The sequence below is a fragment of the Heterodontus francisci genome, chromosome 28 (genome assembly GCF_036365525.1).
Source record: "Heterodontus francisci isolate sHetFra1 chromosome 28, sHetFra1.hap1, whole genome shotgun sequence".
In the NCBI taxonomy this organism is placed as follows: Eukaryota; Metazoa; Chordata; class Chondrichthyes; order Heterodontiformes; family Heterodontidae; genus Heterodontus; species Heterodontus francisci.
The window spans coordinates 29,174,524-29,194,775 of record NC_090398.1 but is presented as its reverse complement, the minus strand read 5'-3'; the positions used below and the strand labels follow the sequence as shown (position 1 = coordinate 29,194,775).

The 20,252-nt window shown below is 60.5% G+C and overlaps 1 protein-coding gene across 1 annotated transcript in view; it reads left to right on the top strand.

The window, feature by feature from the left end:
* The window catches only part of LOC137385166 (NACHT, LRR and PYD domains-containing protein 3-like), a 96,855-nt gene that overhangs the window by 74,049 nt on the left and 2,554 nt on the right, over positions 1 to 20,252 (top strand). Inside the window, exons 7-13 of the mRNA XM_068060132.1 lie at positions 1,377 to 1,463; positions 1,606 to 1,776; positions 1,919 to 2,089; positions 2,326 to 2,496; positions 10,075 to 10,245; positions 13,757 to 13,927; positions 18,027 to 18,197. Coding sequence (XP_067916233.1) covers positions 1,377 to 1,463; positions 1,606 to 1,776; positions 1,919 to 2,089; positions 2,326 to 2,496; positions 10,075 to 10,245; positions 13,757 to 13,927; positions 18,027 to 18,197 — 1,113 coding nt within the window. The remainder of the gene's footprint in view (positions 1 to 1,376; positions 1,464 to 1,605; positions 1,777 to 1,918; positions 2,090 to 2,325; positions 2,497 to 10,074; positions 10,246 to 13,756; positions 13,928 to 18,026; positions 18,198 to 20,252) is intronic.

Sequence of the window (20,252 nt, the reverse complement as noted above, 5' to 3'; positions counted from 1 at the left end):
TTATTAGTTTAAAGCCTTTACCATCTCCTTGTTTGCCCTTTCCACTCGGACACAGGTCCCATCCCGGTTCAGGTGGAGTCTGTAAACTCAGTATAACTCCTTCCTGTGCCAGTACCGGTGCCAATGTTTCATTTAAAGGAACCCCTCTTTCCCACACCAGCTCTTTAGCCACACTTGAATTCTCCTGATCTGACTGTTTCTTTGCCAATTCACATGTGGATTGGGAAATAATCCAGTGATTATTGCCCTTGAGGTCCTGCTTTTTAATTTAGCTCCGAACACCTGATATTCCCTCAGCAGGATCTCCTCCCGGTTCCTACATATGTCGTTTGTTCCAACATCGACCACGACAACTGGATTATTCCCTCCCCTTCCAAATTGCTCTCCTGCCACCATAAGATATCCCTTACCCTGGCACCTTGTAGACAACGCACCCGACAGGATTCTCATTCATGTCTGCAGAGGACACTATCCATCCCTCTAATTATGGAAACCCTTATCACTACCACATTCTATTCTGCTCTTTCCCCCTTGGACAGTCTTCTGAGCCACAGTACCTTGGTCTACATTGTGACTGTCCTCCCCACAGTCTTTCTTCTTGTCCTCACAGGTAACAAGTACATTGTACCTTTTGGACAGGACCTGTGTTTGAGGAACCTCCTTCTCAATCTCTCCTCAGTCCTCACCACGCTGCTTCCTAATGGTTACACCCTCTTCTTGAACCTGTGATTTTCTCTGAACTGTGACTGTGTTCTGGATAAAACTGTGAAGAAATTCCTCCCCCTCCCTTATGTTTGGGAATGTCTCTAACTCACATTCCTGCCCATTGACTCTGAGCTGGAATGACTGAAGACGGAGACATTTCCTGCTGGTGTGGGAATGTGGGACAGTCTCGCTATCCTCAAGCTCCCACATCCTACAGTCCTGACACGTAGCCTGCCCTGTCATCTCCAGTCTTTTATCATTAATTTCCTTATTGATAACCTGAATAAATGTAATTAGGTCTTTTAAAACAATTCATAATAAATGTATTAATTAGTTCATTTATCAAATTAATTTAATAAAGTAATAGATTTATTACCCCAAGCAATACTTTATTCAAATGCTGTCACTTGGAGAGACAAAAACACACTGTAATACTCACCAACCAATCACCTACCTTCTGTCCCGTTACTTCCCTCTTTGATGTTTATTGACAGCTCCTGAATATATGAGGAGTTCTAAAGTGTGAGATTCATTGTCAGTGATGGGAAAATCTGGTTGTTAATTTCCTCAAGTCTTTTTCAGTGTTTCCTGTAACATTCAACAGAAAGTGAATTGTATCAGGTCCAGGTTTGATTCAGTTTGTTTCTCACTCTCTGTCTGTTTGTGTTTAGACTGGATTCCAATAATCTGGGAGATTCAGGAGTGAAACTATTGTCTGAGGCTTTGAGGAACCCAGACTGTAAAATACAGGACCTGGGGTAAGTACCAGATTGTGTGAGATTGTGTTTATAATAACTGGGTATCTGACACTGTACATTACTATTAATATCAGTAATAGTGTTATTAATAAACACTGGGAATTTACTCTAATTCCTGTCATTTCTCCATCTTTGATTCCAGGCTGGGAGGAAACAATCTCACAGATTCTTGTATCGAAGATCTTGCCTCCGCTCTCAGTACAAACCGGTCACTGACAGATCTGGACCTGAGTGATAATAATCTGGGAGATTCAGGAGTGAAACTACGGTCTGAAGCTCTGAGGAACACGGACTGTAAAATACAGAAATTGTGGTGAGTACCAGACTGTGTGAGATTGTGTTTATAATAACTGGATGTCTGACACTGTACGTTACTATTAATATCAGTAATGGTGTTATTAATAAACACTGGGAATTTACTCTAATTCCTGTTATTTCTCCATCTTTGATTCCAGGCTGGGAGGAAACAATCTCTCAGATTCTTGTATCGAAGATCTCGCCTCCGCTCTCAGTACAAACAGGTCAATGACGGATCTGGACCTGAGTGGTAATAATCTGGGAGATTCAGGAGTGAAACTACTGTCTGAGGCTCTGAAGAACCCAGACTGTAAAATACAGGAACTGTGGTAAGTGCCAGACTGTGTGAGATTGTGTTTATAATAACTGGGTATCTGACACTATGTTGCTATTAATATCAGTAATAGTGTTATTAATAAACACTGTGCATTATTATTAGTATCAGCAATGGTGTTATTACTAAGCACTGCATATTACTCTAGTAATAACATGATCAGTAATAATGTTATTAATAAACACTGGGGATTTACTCTAATTCCTGTTATTTCTCTATCTTTGATCCCAGGTTGGTAGGAAACAATCTCACAACTTCGTGTATCGATGATCTCGCATCTGCTCTCAGTACAAACCGATCACTGACGGATCTGAACCTGAATTATAATGAACTGGGAGATTCAGGAGTGAAACTACTGTCTGAGGCTCTGAGGAACCCGGACTGTAAAATACAGAAATTGTGGTAAGTGCGAATTGTATGTTAGTTGTATATTAATTGTGTGCAGATAGTGGGCATTGACTGGGGTTTCAATTCAGCACATATAAAGAGCCACTTATTGACACTGTGGTGTGATTGAGTGAGGAGGTGTATGTTTGTAATGCTAAACTCTAAATTAATGTAAGACTGAGTAAAGATTAGCTCCAGTAATATTCTTCACCAACTGGATTTCCAGAGTAGAATATGGTAACAGAGAATGGTCGCCTCAAGGTGAAGGTCGAAGGTTATGAAAAAAAGGCTGCGTTTGCTGACAATGTAACCACTAGGTGGCGCTGCACTGGCACATGTGTAAATACAGCCTGCTGCACTAAAACGTCACTGTCTGCGGTGTTCGGGTAGCTGCCAGGACTAAAGATGGCGGTGCTCAAATAATCACAGAAAGCAACTGAAACACATGGCAGCACACAATCGCTGTACATGGAGCGGGGTGGGTGGGTGGCGGGAGATGTGAGGGGTGAGGCAGCGGGCGGCCAGAGTGAGGATAGTGGGTGAGGAGCGGGGGGGAGTGGGGAAGGAGAACGAAGAGGGGTGGGGAGCAAGTGGTGGGGGGAGTGAGCGGGAGGAAGCAGGGAATGAGTGGCCTGCAGTCAGTGGCCGGGGGCTGGGGAGGAGGAGTGCACACTCGGACCCACCGCCACCAAGTTCTTCAGGCTGCTCTCCCCCCCCGCTTCCCCCCTTGCTCACCCACCGCTTCCCCCCCTTGCTCTCTCCCCGCTTCCCCCCCTCGCTCTCTGCGCACTTCCCCCTTTGCTCTCTCCCCGCTTCCCCCCCCGCTTCCCCCTCTCGCTCACCCCCCGCTTACCCCCTCACTCTCCCCCCACTTCCCCCCTTGCTCAACCCCGCTTCCCCCCCTCGCTCTCCCTGCTTCCTCCCTCACTCTCTCCCCACTTCCCCCCTTGCTCAACCCCCGCTTTCTCCCCACTTCCCCCCCCTCGCTCTCCCTGCTTCCCCCTTACTCTCTCGCCGCATCCCCCCTTGCTCTCTCCCCGCCTCCCCCTTATTCTCTTCCCGCTTCAACCTTGCTCTCTCCCTGCTTCCCCCTCACTCTCTCCCTGCTTCCCCCTCGCTCTCTCCCTGCTTTCCCCCCACGCTCTCCCCATTGCCCCCCCAATGCTCTCTCCCAATTGCCCCCCCAATGCTCTCTCCCCATTGCCCCCCCAATGCTCTCTCCCCGCTTCCCCCTCGCTCTCTCCCTGCTTCCCCCCACACTCTCTCCCCACTTCCCCCCTTGCTCACCCCCCGCTTTCTCCCCGCTTCCCCTCCCTCGCTCTCCCTGCTTCCCCCCTTACTCTCTCGCCGCATCCCCCCTTGCTCTCTCCCCGCATCCCCCCTTGCTCTCTCCCCGCCTCCCCCTTATTCTCTTCCCGCTTCCACCTCGCTCTCTCCCTGCTTCCCCCTCGCTCTCTCCCTGCTTCCCCCTCGCTCTCTCCCTGCTTCCCCCTCGCTCTCTCCCTGCTTCCCCCCTCGCTCTCTCCCTGCTTCCCCCCTCGCTCTCTCCCTGCTTCCCCCTCGCTCTCTCCCTGCTTCCCCCTCGCTCTCTCCCTGCTTCCCCCTCGCTCTCTCCCTGCTTCCCCCCCAATGCTCTCTCCCTGCTTCCCCCCCCAATGCTCTCTCCCCATTGCCCCCCCAATGCTCTCTCCCCATTGCCCCCCCATGCTCTCTCCCCATTGCCCCCCCATGCTCTCTCCCCATTGCCCCCCCCATGCTCTCTCCCCATTGCCCCCCCCAATGCTCTCTCCCCATTGCCCCCCCAATGCTCTCTCCCTGCTTCCCCCCTCGCTCTCTCCCTGCTTCCCCCCTCGCTCTCTCCCTGCTTCCACCCTCGCTCTCTCCCCATTGCCCCCCCCAATGCTCTCTCCCCATTGCCCCCCCCAATGCTCTCTCCCCATTGCCCCCCCAATGCTCTCTCCCCATTGCCCCCCCAATGCTCTCTCCCCATTGCCCCCCCCAATGCTCTCTCCCCATTGCCCCCCCAATGCTCTCTCCCCATTGCACCCCCCAATGCACTCTCCCCATTGCCCCCCCAATGCTCTCTCCCCATTGCCCCCCCCAATGCTCTCTCCCCATTGCCCCCCAATGCTCTCTCCCCGCTTCTCCCTTGCTCTCTCCCCGCTTCCCACTCGCTCTCTCCCCGCTTGCCACGTGCTCTCTTCCCACTTCACCCGCCCCGCTCTCTCCCCATCTCCCCCCCCTCGCTCTCTCCCCGCTTCCCCCTCGCTCTCTCCCCGCTTCCCCCTCGCTCTCTCCCCGCTTCCCCCCTCGCTCTCTCCCCGCTTCCCCCCTCGCTCTCTCCCCGCTTCCCCCCTCGCTCTCTCCCCGCTTCCCCCCTCGCTCTCTCCCCGCTTCCCCCCTCGCTCTCTCCCCGCTTCCCCCCTCGCTCTCTCCCCGCTTCCCCCCTCGCTCTCTCCCCGCTTCCCCCCTCGCTCTCTCCCCGCTTCCCCCCTCGCTCTCTCCCCGCTTCCCCCCTCGCTCTCTCCCCGCTTCCCCCTCGCTCTCTCCCCGCTTCCCCCCTCGCTCTCTCCCCGCTTCCCCCCTCGCTCTCTCCCCGCTTCCCCCCTCGCTCTCTCCCCCGCTTCTCCGATCGCTCTCTCCCGCCTTCCCCCTCGCTCTCTCCCCGCTTCCCCCCCTCTCTCCCCGCTTCTCCCATCGCTCTCTCTCCCGCTTACCCCCTCGCTCTCTCCCCGCTTACCCCCTCGCACTCTCCCCGCTTCCCCCCTCGCTCTCTCCCCGCTTCCCCCCTCGCTCTCTCCCCACTTCCCCCCTCGCTCTCTCCCCGCTTCCCCCCTCGCTCTCTCCCCGCTTCCCCCCTCGCTCTCTCCCCGCTTCCCCCCTCGCTCTCTCCCCGCTTCCCCCCTCGCTCTCTCCCCGCTTCCCCCCTCGCTCTCACCCCCGCTTCTCCCATCGCTCTCTCTCCCGCTTCCCCCCCTCGCTCTCTCCCCGCTTCCCCCCTCGCTCTCTCCCCGCTTCCCCCCCCTCGCTCTCTCCCCGCTTCCCCCCCTCCATCTCTTTGCGCTTCCCCCACGCTCTCTTCCTGCTTCCCCCCCTCGCTCTCTTGCCGCTTCCCCCCTCGCTCTCTTGACGCTTCCCCCCTCGCTCTCTTGCCGCTTCCCCCCTCGCTCTCTTGCCGCTTCCCCCCTCGCTCTCTTGCCGCTTCCCCCCTCGCTCTCTTGCCGCTTCCCCCCCTCGCTCTCTTGCCGCTTCCCCCCTCGCTCTCTTGCCGCTTCCCCCCCTCGCTCTCTTGCCGCTTCCCCCCTCGCTCTCTTGCCGCTTCCCCCCCTCGCTCTCTTGCCGCTTCCCCCCCTCGCTCTCTTGCCGCTTCCCCCCTCGCTCTCTTGCCGCTTCCCCCCCTCGCTCTCTTGCCGCTTCCCCCCCTCGCTCTCTTGCCGCTTCCCCCCCTCGCTCTCTTGCCGCTTCCCCCCCTCGCTCTCTTGCCGCTTCCCCCCCTCGCTCTCTTGCCGCTTCCCCCCCTCGCTCTCTTGCCGCTTCCCCCCCTCGCTCTCTTGCCGCTTCCCCCCCTCGCTCTCTTGCCGCTTCCCCCCTCGCTCTCTTGCCGCTTCCCCCCCTCGCTCTCTTGCCGCTTCCCCCCTCGCTCTCTTGCCGCTTCCCCCCCTCGCTCTCTTGCCGCTTCCCCCCCCGCTCTCTTTCCGCTTCCCCCCCCGCTCTCTTGCCGCTTCCCCCCCTCGCTCTCTTGCCGCTTCCCCCCCTCGCTCTCTTGCCGCTTCCCCCCCTCGCTCTCTTGCCGCTTCCCCCCCTCGCTCTCTTGCCGCTTCCCCCCTCGCTCTCTTGCCGCTTCCCCCCCTCGCTCTCTTGCCGCTTCCCCCCTCGCTCTCTTGCCGCTTCCCCCCCTCGCTCTCTTGCCGCTTCCCCCCCTCGCTCTCTTGCCGCTTCCCCCCCTCGCTCTCTCCCCGCTTCCCCCCTCGCTCTCTCCCCGCTTCCCCCTCCGCTTCCCCCTCTCGCTCACCCCCCGCTTCCCCCTCTCGCTCACCCCCCGCTTCCCCCCTCACTCTCCCCCCACTTCCCCCCTTGCTCAACCCCGCCTCCCCCCCTCGCTGTCCCTGCTTCCTCCCTCACTCTCTCCCAAATTCCCACCTTGCTCACCCCCCGCTTTCTCCCCGCTTCCCCCCCTCGCTCTCCCTGCTTCCCCCCTTACTCTCTCGCCGCATCCCCCCTTGCTCTCTCCCCGCCTCCCCCTTATTCTCTTCCCGCTTCCACCTTGCTCTCTCCCTGCTTCACCCTCGCTCTCTCCCTGCTTCCCCCTCGCTCTCTCCCTGCTTCCCCCTCGCTCTCTCCCTGCTTCCCCCCTCGCTCTCTCCCCGCTTCCCCCCTCGCTCTCTCCCCGCTTCCCCCCTCGCTCTCTCCCCGCTTCCCCCCTCGCTCTCTCCCCCGCTTCTCAGATCGCTCTCTCCCGCCTTCCCCCTCGCTCTCTCCCCGCTTCCCCCCCTCTCTCCCCGCTTCTCCCATCGCTCTCTCTCCCGCTTACCCCCTCGCTCTCTCCCCGCTTACCCCCTCGCTCTCTCCCCGCTTCCCCCCTCGCTCTCTCCCCGCTTCCCCCCTCGCTCTCTCCCCGCTTCCCCCCTCGCTCTCTCCCCGCTTCCCCCCTCGCTCTCTCCCCGCTTCCCCCCTCGCTCTCTCCCCGCTTCCCCCCTCGCTCTCTCCCCCGCTTCTCCCATCGCTCTCTCTCCCGCTTCCCCCCCTCGCTCTCTCCCCGCTTCCCCCCTCGCTCTCTCCCCGCTTCCCCCCCCTCGCTCTCTCCCCGCTTCCCCCCTCCATCTCTTTGCGCTTCCCCCACGCTCTCTTCCTGCTTCCCCCCCTCGCTCTCTTGCCGCTTCCCCCCTCGCTCTCTTGACGCTTCCCCCCTCGCTCTCTTGCCGCTTCCCCCCTCGCTCTCTTGCCGCTTCCCCCCTCGCTCTCTTGCCGCTTCCCCCCTCGCTCTCTTGCCGCTTCCCCCCCTCGCTCTCTTGCCGCTTCCCCCCTCGCTCTCTTGCCGCTTCCCCCCCTCGCTCTCTTGCCGCTTCCCCCCCTCGCTCTCTTGCCGCTTCCCCCCCTCGCTCTCTTGCCGCTTCCCCCCCTCGCTCTCTTGCCGCTTCCCCCCCTCGCTCTCTTGCCGCTTCCCCCCCTCGCTCTCTTGCCGCTTCCCCCCCTCGCTCTCTTGCCGCTTCCCCCCCTCGCTCTCTTGCCGCTTCCCCCCCTCGCTCTCTTGCCGCTTCCCCCCCTCGCTCTCTTGCCGCTTCCCCCCCTCGCTCTCTTGCCGCTTCCCCCCCTCGCTCTCTTGCCGCTTCCCCCCTCGCTCTCTTGCCGCTTCCCCCCCTCGCTCTCTTGCCGCTTCCCCCCCCCGCTCTCTTTCCGCTTCCCCCCTCGCTCTCTTGCCGCTTCCCCCCCTCGCTCTCTTGCCGCTTCCCCCCTCGCTCTCTTGCCGCTTCCCCCCCTCGCTCTCTTGCCGCTTCCCCCCCTCGCTCTCTTGCCGCTTCCCCCCTCGCTCTCTCCCCGCTTCCCCCCTCGCTCTCTCCCCGCTTCCCCCTCCGCTTCCCCCTCTCGCTCACCCCCCGCTTCCCCCTCTCGCTCACCCCCCGCTTCCCCCCTCACTCTCCCCCCACTTCCCCCCTTGCTCAACCCCGCCTCCCCCCCTCGCTGTCCCTGCTTCCTCCCTCACTCTCTCCCCACTTCCCCCCTTGCTCACCCCCCGCTTTCTCCCCGCTTCCCCCCCTCGCTCTCCCTGCTTCCCCCCTTACTCTCTCGCCGCATCCCCCCTTGCTCTCTCCCCGCCTCCCCCTTATTCTCTTCCCGCTTCCACCTTGCTCTCTCCCTGCTTCACCCTCGCTCTCTCCCTGCTTCCCCCTCGCTCTCTCCCTGCTTCCCCCTCGCTCTCTCCCTGCTTCCCCCCCCACGCTCTCCCAATTGCCCCCCCAATGCTCTCTCCCCATTGCCCCCCCAATGCTCTCTCCCCGCTTCCCCCCTCGCTCTCTCCCTGCTTGCCCTCTCGCTCTCCCTGCTTCCCCCCTCACTCTCTCCCCACTTCCCCCCTTGCTCACCCCCCGCTTTCTCCGCACTTCCCCCCCCTCGCTCTCCCTGCTTCCCCCCTTACTCTCTCGCCGCATCCCCCCTTGCTCTCTCCCAGCCTCCCCCTTATTCTCTTCCCGCTTCCACCTTGCTCTCTCCCTGCTTCCCCATCGCTCTCTCCCTGCTTCCCCCTCGCTTTCTCCCTGCTTCCCCCTCGCTCTCTCCCTGCTTCCCCCTCGCTCTCTTCCTGCTTCCCCCTCGCTCTCTCCCTGCTTCCCCCTCGCTCTCTCCCTGCTTCCCCCTCGCTCTCTCCCTGCTTCCCCCTCGCTCTCTCCCTGCTTCCCCCTCGCTCTCTCCCTGCTTCCCCCTCGCTCTCTCCCTGCTTCCCCCTCGCTCTCTCCCTGCTTCCCCCTCGCTCTCTCCCTGCTTCCCCCTCGCTCTCTCCCTGCTTCCCCCTTGCTCTCTCCCTGCTTCCCCCTCGCTCTCTCCCTGCTTCCCCCTCGCTCTCTCCCTGCTTCCCCCTCGCTCTCTCCCTGCTTCCCCCTCGCTCTCTCCCTGCTTCCCCCTCTCTCTCTCCCTGCTTCCCCCTCGCTCTCTCCCTGCTTCCCCCTCGCTCTCTCCCTGCTTCCCCCTCGCTCTCTCCCTGCTTCCCCCTCGCTCTCTCCCTGCTTCCCCCTCGCTCTCTCCCTGCTTCCCCCTCGCTCTCTCCCTGCTTCCCCCTCGCTCTCTCCCTGCTTCCCCCTCGCTCTCTCCCTGCTTCCCCCTCGCTCTCTCCCTGCTTCACCCTCGCTCTCTCCCTGCTTCCCCCTCGCTCTCTTGCCGCTTCCCCCCCTCGCTCTCTTGCCGCTTCCCCCCCTCGCTCTCTTGCCGCTTCCCCCCCTCGCTCTCTTGCCGCTTCCCCCCCTCGCTCTCTTGCCGCTTCCCCCCCTCGCTCTCTTGCCGCTTCCCCCCCTCGCTCTCTTGCCGCTTCCCCCCCTCGCTCTCTTGCCGCTTCCCCCCCTCGCTCTCTTGCCGCTTCCCCCCCTCGCTCTCTTGCCGCTTCCCCCCCTCGCTCTCTTGCCGCCTCCCCCCCTCGCTCTCTTGCCGCTTCCCCCCTCGCTCTCTTGCCGCTTCCCCCCTCGCTCTCTTGCCGCTTTCCCCCCTCGCTCTCTTGCCGCTTCACCCCCTCGCTCTCTTGCCGCTTCACCCCCTCGCTCTCTTCCCGCTTCACCCACTCGCTCTCTCGCCGCTTCCCCCCCTCGCTCTCTTCCCGCTTCACCCACTCGCTCTCCACCCACTCCCCCCCCGCCTCGCTTTCCACCCACTTGCCCCCTTGCTGTCTACCCGCTTCCCCCCCTCTCTCCCCGCTTCCTACCTTTATAATAAATGGCTATCTGACACTGCACGTTACTATTAATATACATTGTGCATTATTATTAGTATCAGTAATGGTGTTATTACTAAGCACTGCATATTACTCTAGTAATAACACCATCAGTAATAATGTTATTAATAAACGCTGGGGATTGACTCTAATTCCTGTTATTTCTCTATCTTTGATCCCAGGCTGGTAGGAAACAATCTCACAGATTCTTGTATCGAAGATCTCGCATCTACTCTCAGTACAAACCGATCACTGACGGATCTGGACCTGAGTTATAATCAACTGGGAGATTCAGGAGTGAAACTACTGTCTGAGGCTTTGAGGAACCCGGACTGTAAAATACAGAAACTGGAGTAAGTGCTAATTATATATTAATTATGTGCAGATAGTGGGCATTAACTGGGGTTTCACTTGAGCACATATAAAGAGACACTTATTGATATTGTGGTGTGTTTGAGTGAGGCGGTGTATGTTTGTAATGCTAAACTCTAAATTAATGTAAGACTGAGTAAAGATTAGCTCCAGTAATATTCTTCACCAACTGGATTTCCAGAGTAGAATATGGCAACAGAGAATGGTCGCCTCAAGGTGAAGGTCGAAGGTTATGAAAAAAAGGCTGCGTTTGCTGACAATGTAACCACTAGGTGGCGCTGCACTGACACAAGTGTAAATGCAGCCTGCTGCACTGAAACGTCACTGTCTGCGGTGTTCGGGCAGCTGCCAGGACTAAAGATGGCAGTGTTCAAATAATCACAGAAAGGCAACCAAACCCATGGCAGCACACAATCGAGGGGGGAGGGGGGAGAGGGAGGGGTGAGGCAGTGGGCGGCCAGAGTGAGGATAGTGGGTGAGGAGCGGGGGGGGAGTGGGGAAGGAGAACGAAGAGGGGTGGGGAGAGGAGAGCGAAGAGGGGAGTGGGGAGCGAGTGGTCAGGGGAGTGAGCGGGGGGAAGCAGGGAGTGAGTGGCCTGCAGTCAGTGGCCGGGGGCTGGGGAGGAGGAGTGCACACTCGCATCCACTGCCACCATGTTCTGCAGGCTGCTCTCCCCCCGCTTTCCCCCCCTCGCTCTCCCGCGGCTTCCCCCCCTCGCTCTCTCCCCGGCTTTCCCCCCTCGCTCTCTCCCCGGCTTCCCCCCCTCGCTCTCTCCCCGGCTTCCCCCCCCCCCTCGCTCTCTCACCGGCTTCCCCCCCCCTCGCTCTCTCACCGGTTTCCCCCCCCTCGCTCTCTCACCGGCTTCCCCCCCCCTCGCTCTCTCACCGGCTTCCCCCCCCCTCGCTCTCTCACCGGCTTCCCCCCCCTCGCTCTCTCACCGGCTTCCCCCCCTCGCTCTCTCACCGGCTTCCCCCCCCTCGCTCTCTCACCGGCTTCCCCCCCCTCGCTCTCTCACCGGCTTCCCCCCCTCGCTCTCTCACCGGCTTCCCCCCCCTCGCTCTCTCACCGGCTTCCCCCCCCTCGCTCTCTAACCGGCTTCCCCCCCTCGCTCTCTCAACGGCTTCCCCCCCCTCGCTCTCTCCCCGCTTCCCCCCCTCGCTCTCTCCCCGCTTCCCCCCCTCGCTCTCCCCTCACTCTCCCCTCGCTTCCCCCCCTCGCTCTCCCCTCGCTTCCCCCCCTCGCTCTCCCCTCGCTTCCCCCCCTCGCTCTCTCCTCGCTTCCCCCCCTCGCTTCCCCCCGCTTCCCTCCCTCGCTCTCTCCCCGCATCCCCCCCTCGCCCTCTCCCCGCTTACCCCCCCTTGCTCTCTCCCTGCTTCCCCCCCTCGCTCTCTCCCCGGCTTTCCCCCATCGCTCTCTCCCCGGCTTCCCCCCCCTCGCTCTCTCCCCGGCTTCCCCCCCCCTCGCTCTCTCACCGGCTTCCCCCCCCCTCACTCTCTCACCGGTTTCCCCCCCCTCGCTCTCTCACCGGCTTCCCCCCCCTCGCTCTCTCACCGGCTTCCCCCCCCTCGCTCTCTCACCGGCTTCCCCCCCCTCGCTCTCTCACCGGCTTCCCCCCCCTCGCTCTCTCACCGGCTTCCCCCCCCTCGCTCTCTCACCGGCTTCCCCCCCCTCGCTCTCTCACCGGCTTCCCCCCCCTCGCTCTCTCACCGGCTTCCCCCCCCTCGCTCTCTCAACGGCTTCCCCCCCTCGCTCTCTCCCCGCTTCCCCCCCTCGCTCTCCCCTCGCTCTCTCCCCTCTTCCCCCACCTCGGTCTCTCCCCGCTTCCCCCCCCCGCTCTCTCCCTGCTCCCCCCCTCGCTCTCCCTGCTTCCCCCCCTTACTCTCTCCCCACATCCCCCCTTACTCTCTCCCCGCATCCCCCCTTGCTCTCTCCCTGCCTCCCTCTTGCTTTCCCTGCCTCCCCCCTTACTTTCTCCCCGCTTCCCCCTGTCGCTCTCTTCCCGCTTCCCCCACCCTGCTCTCTCCCCACCTCTCCCCTGCGCTCTTCCAGCTTTGCCCCTCCCCCTGCTTCCCCCCATTCCCTGCTTCCCTCGCTCTCTCCCCGCCTCCCCCTCGCTCTCCCCCCGCTTCCCCCTCTCGCTCACCCCCCGCTTCCCCCTCTCGCTCACCCCCCGCTTCCCCCTCTCGCTCACCCCCCGCTTCCCCCTCTCGCTCACCCCCCGCTTCCCCCTCTCGCTCACCCCCCGCTTCCCCCTCTCGCTCACCCCCCGCTTCCCCCTCTCGCTCACCCCTCGCTTCCCCCTTCACTCTCCCCCAGCTTCCGCCCTCGGTCTGTCCCCACTTCCGCCCTCGGTCTCTCCCCACTTCCGCCCTCGGTCTCTCCCCGCTTCCGCCCTCGGTCTCTCCCTGCTTCCCCCCGCTCTCTCCCTGCTTCCCCCCGCTCTCTCCCTGCTTCCCCCCGCTCTCTCCCTGCTTCCCCCCCCTCTCTCCCTGCTTCCCCCCGCTCTCTCCCTGCTTCCCCCCGCTCTCTTCCTGCTTCCCCCACGCTCTCTTCCCGCTTCTCCCACCCCGCCCTCTCCCCACCTCCCCCCCCCTTGCTTGCTCCCCGCTTCCCCCTCGCTCTCTCCCTGTTGCCCCCCCCTCGCTCTCTCCCGCTTCCCCCACCCTGCTCTCTCCCTGCTTCCCCCCTCGCTCTCTCCCGCTTCCCCCACCCTGCTCTCTCCCCGCTTCCCTCCTCGCTCTCTCCCCGCTTCTCCCACCCTGCACTCTCCCCACCTCTCCCCTCGCTTCCCCCACCCTGCTCTCTGCCCGCTTCCCCCCTCGCTCTCTGCCCGCTTTCCCCCTCGCTCTCTGCCCGCTTCCCCCTCGCTCTCTGCCCGCTTCCCCCCTCGCTCTCTGCCCGCTTCCCCCCTCGCTCTCTGCCCGCTTCCCCCCTTGCTCTCTGCCCGCTTCCCCCCTCGCTCTCTGCCCGCTTCCCCCCTCGCTCTCTGCCCGCTTCCCCCCTCGCTCTCTGCCCGCTTCCCCCTCGCTCTCTTCCCGCTTCCCCCTCGCTCTCTTCCCGCTTCCCCCTCGCTCCCTTCCCGCTTCCCCCTCGCTCTCTTCCCGCTTCCCCCTCGCTCTCTTTCCGCTTCCCCCTCGCTCTCTTTCCGCTTCCCCCTCCTCGCTCTCATCTTGCTTCCCCCCCCACTCTCATCTTGCTACGCCCCTCGCTCTCATCTCGCTTCCCCCCCCCACCCCGCTCTCTTTCCACTTCCCCCACCCCGCTTTCTTTCCGCTTCCCCCCCTTCATAATAACTGGGTATCTGACACTACGTTACTATTAATATCAGTAATAGTGTTATTAATAAACATTGTGCATTATTATCAGTATCAGCAATGGTGTTATTACTAAGCACGACATATTACTCTAGTAATAACACCATCAGTAACAATGTTATTAATAAATACTGGGGATTTACTCTAATTCCTGTTATTTCTCCATCTTTGATCCCAGGCTAGAAAATAACAAACTCACAGATTCTTGTATCGAAGATCTCGCCTCCGCTCTCAGTACAAACTGGTCACTGACGGATCTGGACCTGAGTTATAATAAACTGGGAGATTCAGGAGTGAAACTACTGTCTGAGGCTCTGAGGAACCCGGACTGTAAAATACAGAGACTGCAGTAAGTGCTAATTGTATATTAATTATGTGCAGATAGTGGGCATTAACTGGGGTTTCACTTGAGCACATATAAATAGGCATTTATCAATACTGTGGTGTGGTTGAGTGAGGAGATGTATGTTTGTAATGCTAAACTCTAAATTAATGTAAGACTGAGTAAAGATTAGCTCCAGTAATATTCTTCACCAACTGGATTTCCAGAGTAGAATATGGTAACAGAGAATGGTCGCCTCATAGTGAAGGTCAAAGGTTATGAAAAAAGGCTGCGTTTGCTGACAATGTAACCACTAGGTGGCGCTGCCCTGGCACATGTGTAAACACAGCCTGCTGCACTGAAACGTCACTGTCTGCGGTGTTCGGGTAACTGCCAGGATTAAAGATGGCGCTGTTCAAATAATCACAGAAAGGCAACCGAAACCCATGGCAGCACACAATCGCTGGACAGGCAGTGGTGTGTGGCGGGGGGATGTGAGGGGGGAGTGGGGAGAAGGAGGGGTGGGGCAGTGGGCGACCAGAGTGAGGATGGTGGGTGAGGAGTGGGGGGTAGTGGGGAAGGAGAACGAAGAGGGGAGCGAAGAGGGGGGGTGGGGAGTGAGTGGTGGGGGAGAGAGCGGCAGGAAGCAGGGAGTGAGTGGCTTGCAGTCAGTGGCCGGGGGCTGGGGAGGAGGAGTGCACACTCATACCCGCCGCCACCAAGTTCTTCAGGCTGCTCTCCCCCCGCTTCCCCCCTTGTTCTCCCCCGCTTACCCCTCGCTCTCTCCCCGCTTCCCCCCTCGCTCTCCCCCTGCATCCCCCCCCTCGCTCTCTTCCCGCTTCCCCCCTCACTCTCTCCCCGCTTCCCCCCTCGCTCTCTCCCCGCTTCCCCCCTCGCTCTCCCCCGCTTCCCCCCTCGCTCTCCCCCGCTTCCCCCCTCGCTCTCCCCCGCTTCCCCCCTCGCTCTCCCCCGCTTCCCCCCTCGCTCTCCCCTGCTTCCCCCTCGCTCTCCCCCGCTTCCCCCCCTCGCTCACCCTCCGCTTCCCCCCCTCGCTCACCCCCCGCTTCCCCCCTCGCTCACCCCCCGCTTCCCCCCTCGCTCACCCCCCGCTTCCCCCCTCGCTCACCCCCCGCTTCCCCCTCGCTCACCCCCCGCTTCCCCCCTCGCTCTCTCCCCGCTTCCCCCCTCGCTCTCTCCCCGCTTCCCCCCTCGCTTCCCCCCTCGCTCACCCCCTCACTCAATCCCGCTTCCCCCCTCGCTCTCTCCTCGCTTCCCCCCCTCGCTCTCTCCTCGCTTCCCACCCTCGCTCTCTCCCCGCTTCCCCCCCTCGCTCTCTCCCCGCTTCCCCCCCTCGCTCTCTCCCCGCTTCCCCCCCTCGCTCTCTCCCCGCTTCCCCCCCTCGCTCTCTCCCCGCTTCCCCCCCTCGCTCTCTCCCCGCTTCCCCCCCTCGCTCTCTCCCCGCTTCCCCCCCTCGCTCTCTCCCCACTTCCCCCCCTCGCTCTCTCCCCGCTTCCCCCCCTCGCTCTCTCCCCACTTCCCCCCCTCGCTCTCTCCCCGCTTCCCCCCCCTCGCTCTCTCCCCGCTTCCCCCCCTCGCTCTCTCCCCGCTTCCCCCCCTCGCTCTCTCCCCACTTCCCCCCCTCGCTCTCTCCCCGCTTCCCCCCTCGCTCTCTCCCCGCTTCCCCCCCTCGCTCTCTCCCCGCTTCCCCCCCTCGCTCTCTCCCCGCTTCCCCCCTCGCTCTCTCCCCGCTTCCCCCCCTCGCTCTCTCCCCACTTCCCCCCCTCGCTCTCTCCCCGCTTCCCCCCCTCGCTCTCTCCCCGCTTCCCCCCCTCGCTCTCTCCCCGCTTCCCCCCTCGCTCTCTCCCCGCTTCCCCCCCTCGCACTCTCCCCGCTTCCCCCCTCGCTCTCTCCCCGCTTCCCCCCTCGCTCTCTCCCCGCTTCCCCCCTCGCTCTCTCCCCGCTTCCCCCCTCGCTCTCTCCCCGCTTCCCCCCCTCGCTCTCTCCCCGCTTCCCCCCCTCGCTCTCTCCCCGCTTCCCCCCCTCGCTCTCTCCCCGCTTCCCCCCCTCGCTCTCTCCCCGCTTCCCCCCCTCGCTCTCTTCCCGCTTCCCCCTCTCTCTCTTCCCGCTTCCCCCCTCGCTCTCTCCCCGCTTCCCCCCCTCGCTCTCTCCCCGCTTCCCCCCCTCGCTCTCTCCCCGCTTCCCCCCCTCGCTCTCTCCCCGCTTCCCCCCCTCTCTCTCTTCCCGCTTCCCCCTCGCTCTCTTACCACTTCCGCCTCCTCGCTCTCATCTTGCTTCCCCCCCCTCGCTCTCTCCCTGCTTCCCCCCCTCGCTCTCTCCCCGCTTCCCCCCCTCGCTCTCTCCCCGCTTACCCCCTCGCTCTCTCCCCGCTTCCCCCCCTCGCTCTCTCCCCACTTCCCCCCCTCGCTCTCTCCCCGCTTCCCCCCCTCGCTCTCTCCCCGCTTCCCCCCCTCGCTCTCTCCCCGCTTCCCCCCCTCGCTCTCTCCCCGCTTCCCCCCCTCGCTCTCTCCCCGCTTCCCCCCCTCGCTCTCTCCCCACTTCCCCCCCTCGCTCTCTCCCCGCTTCCCCCCCTCGCTCTCTCCCCGCTTCCCCCCCTCGCTCTCTCCCCGCTTCCCCCCTCGCTCTCTCCCCGCTTCCCCCCTCGCTCTCTCCCCGCTTCCCCCCCTCGCTCTCTCCCCGCTTCCCCCCTCGCTCTCTCCCCGCTTCCCCCCCTCGCTCTCTCCCCGCTTCCCCCCCTCGCTCTCTCCCCGCTTCCCCCCTCGCTCTCTCCCCGCTTCCCCCCCTCGCTCTCTCCCCACTTCCCCCCCTCGCTCTCTCCCCGCTTCCCCCCCTCGCTCTCTCCCCGCTTCCCCCCCTCGCTCTCTCCCCGCTTCCCCCCCTCGCTCTCTCCCCGCTTCCCCCCTCGCTCTCTCCCCGCTTCCCCCCCTCGCTCTCTCCCCGCTTCCCCCCTCGCTCTCTCCCCGCTTCCCCCCCTCGCTCTCTCCCCGCTTCCCCCCTCGCTCTCTCCCCGCTTCCCCCCTCGCTCTCTCCCCGCTTCCCCCCCTCGCTCTCTCCCCGCTTCCCCCCCTCGCTCTCTCCCCGCTTCCCCCCCTCGCTCTCTCCCCGCTTCCCCCCCTCGCTCTCTCCCCGCTTCCCCCCCTCGCTCTCTTCCCGCTTCCCCCTCTCTCTCTTCCCGCTTCCCCCTCTCTCTCTTCCCGCTTCCCCCTCGCTCTCTTACCACTTCCGCCTCCTCGCTCTCATCTTGCTTCCCCCCCCTCGCTCTCATCTTGCTACCTCCCCGCTCTCATCTCGCTTCCTCCCCTCGCTCTCTTCCCGCTTTCCCCCTCGCTCTCTTCCCGCTTTCCCCCTCGCTCTCTTCCCGCTTCCCCCTCTCTCTCTCCCCGCTTCCTCCCCTCGCTCTCTTCCCGCTTCCCCCTCTCTCTCTTCCCGCTTCCCCCTCTCTCTCTTCCCGCTTCCCCCTCTCTCTCTTCCCGCTTCCCCCTCGCTCTCTTCCCGCTTCCCCCTCGCTCTCTTTCCACTTCCCCCTCCTCGCTCTCATCTTGCTTCCCCCCCCTCGCTCTCATCTTGCTACCTCCCCGCTCTCATCTCGCTTCCTCCCCTCGCTCTCTTCCCGCTTTCCCCCTCGCTCTCTTCCCGCTTTCCCCCTCGCTCTCTTCCCGCTTCCCCCTCTCTCTCTTCCCGCTTCCCCCTCTCTCTCTTCCCGCTTCCCCCTCTCTCTCTTCCCGCTTCCCCCTCTCTCTCTTCCCGCTTCCCCCTCGCTCTCTTCCCGCTTCCCCCTCGCTCTCTTTCCACTTCCCCCTCCCCGCTCTCATCTCGCTTCCCCCCCCCCGCTCTCTTTCTGCTTCCCCCACCCCGCTTTCTTCCCGCTTCCCCCCCTCGCTCTCTTCCTGCTTCCCCCCTTTATAATAATTGGGTATCTGACACGACGTTACTATTAATATCAGTGATAGTGTTATTAATATACATTGTGCATTATTATTAGTATCAGCAATAGTGTTATTACTAAGCACTGCATATTACTCTAGTAATAACAGCATCAGTAATAATGTTATTAGTAAACACTAGGGATTTACTCTAATTCCTGTTATTTCTCCATCTTTGATCCCAGGCTGGAAAATAACAATCTCACAGCTTCTTGTATCGAAGTTCTCGCCTCTGCTGTCAGTACAAACCGGTCACTGACGGATCTGGACCTGAGTGATAATAAACTGGGAGATTCAGGAGTGAAACAACTTTCTGAGGCTCTGAGGAACCCGGACTGTAAAATGCAGGATCTGTGGTAAGTGCTAATTGCATATTAATTCTGTTTAGATAGTGGGCAGTAACTGGGGTTTCACTTGAGCTCCTATGAAGAGACACTTATCAATACTGTGGTGTGGTTGAGTGAGGAGGTGTCTGTTTGTAATGCTAAACTCTAAACTAATGTAAGACTGAATAAAGATTAACTCCAGTAATATTCTTCACCAACTGGCTTTCCAGAGTAGAATATGGGAACACAGAATGGTTGCCTCAAGGTGAAGGTCGAAGGTTATGAAAAAAAGGCTGCGTTTGCTGACAATGTAACCACTAGGTGGCGCTGCACTGGCACAAGTGTAAATACAGCCTGCTGCACTGAAATGTCGATGTCTGCGGTGTTCGGGTAGCTGCCAGGACTAAATATGGCGCTGCTCAAATAATCACAGAAAGGCAACCAAACCCATGGCAGCACACACGTGCCAACCAGTCCTGGCAATGCGGAATGCCACACACGTGCAGAGAGTAGGAGCCTGTTTGCACATGTGTACAGCTCGGTGTAGTCTGATGATGTCAGGCTGCTCAATTCAACACAAAACAAAAACAATCGAACCCGAACTGCTTCACCCCTCAATAGCAGTGATCACCACTTCCACCCCCTGTCAAATACACCACTCCCTCCCGCGATTGCCGCTTCTCTTTCCCGCTCCCTCCCACACACATCTTCCTGCCACTCCCGACTTCTTGCCACTCCATTTCACCATTCTCTCCCGTACCCGTCTGCTCGCTGTTCCCTCCCGCTGCTCGATCCCCACCTCACCACCCAGAGAAGCAGCGGGGATCCTGGGGCTGCGTGTGTGGGTGACAGAAGTGAGTACGGCAGGAAGCGAGTGGCGGGATGGAGCAGCAGAGGTGGCCGGGGCAGTTGGAGGGTGTGGGTGGGGATTTAGCAGCGAGGCAGGATGGAGCAGTGAAGAGTCGGGAGTGGAGAGCAGGCGGGCACGGGAGAGAACAGTGGGAGAGAGTGAGGAAGAGAAGCAGCGACTGAGGTGTGACGGCGGGAGGGAGCGGGGTACTGTTGGAGGGAGAGAGATTGTGAACACGGCCACTGAGGGGTGAAGCAACACTCGGACATTATTACGTCTGATGTCATTACGTGGTGACGTTGACACAACCGTGCACAGACCCATACTGGCAAGCTGGCCACTAATAACAGACAAAAATCTACAATCCTCGCAGCAATGATCAGAAATAGCCGAAAGCAAGTGTAAATTGTTGGGCTTTGATTACCCTCCGATGTTCTCGGAATCTGAACCATATGACCAGGTTAGGTGAAAGTGATTGTTCTTGATATCGAGGCAGCATTTGACCGAGTGGGACATCAAGGAGCCCGAGGCAAATTGAAGTTAGTGGGAATCAGGGGGAAAACTCTCCACTGGTTGGTGTTATGAGCGAGGATGGAGGAGTGCACTCTCTTTCTCTAGTTCCACTTCTCCACAGGTCACAACATATATTTAAATGTTTTACCCAGTTACCGATACAGACAATTATATACTTCATCTATTTCAGTTTCTGAATAAAAATCTACCAACCAAGTTTCTTTAATAATAAACAAAATTATTAATTTATTATAAAACAAGACTCATTTCATAAAGATGCAAAGGTTATTAACACACAGGTTGAAATGTGAAAGTATAAATATATTCCCTTCGAACATCAACACTTACAAGTTTCACACCATTTAAAAAACACTCTGCTTTTCTATTTTTACAACCAAAGTGAATAACTTTACACTTCCCGACATTATATTCCATCTACCATTCTCAACTGCTCAGATACTGAAGTAGTCCATGTCCCCATGAGGCCAGACCTGGACAACATCCAGGCTTGGGCTGATAAGTGCTAAGTAACATTCATGCCAAACAAGTGCCAGGCAATGCTCATCTTCAACAAGAGAGAATCTAACCATCTCCCCTTGACATTCAACGGCATTAACATCACTGGATCCCCACTATCAACATCCTGGGTGTTACCATTGACCAGAAACTGAACTGGAGCAGCATTATAAATACTGTGTCTACAAGAGCAGGTCTGAGGCTGG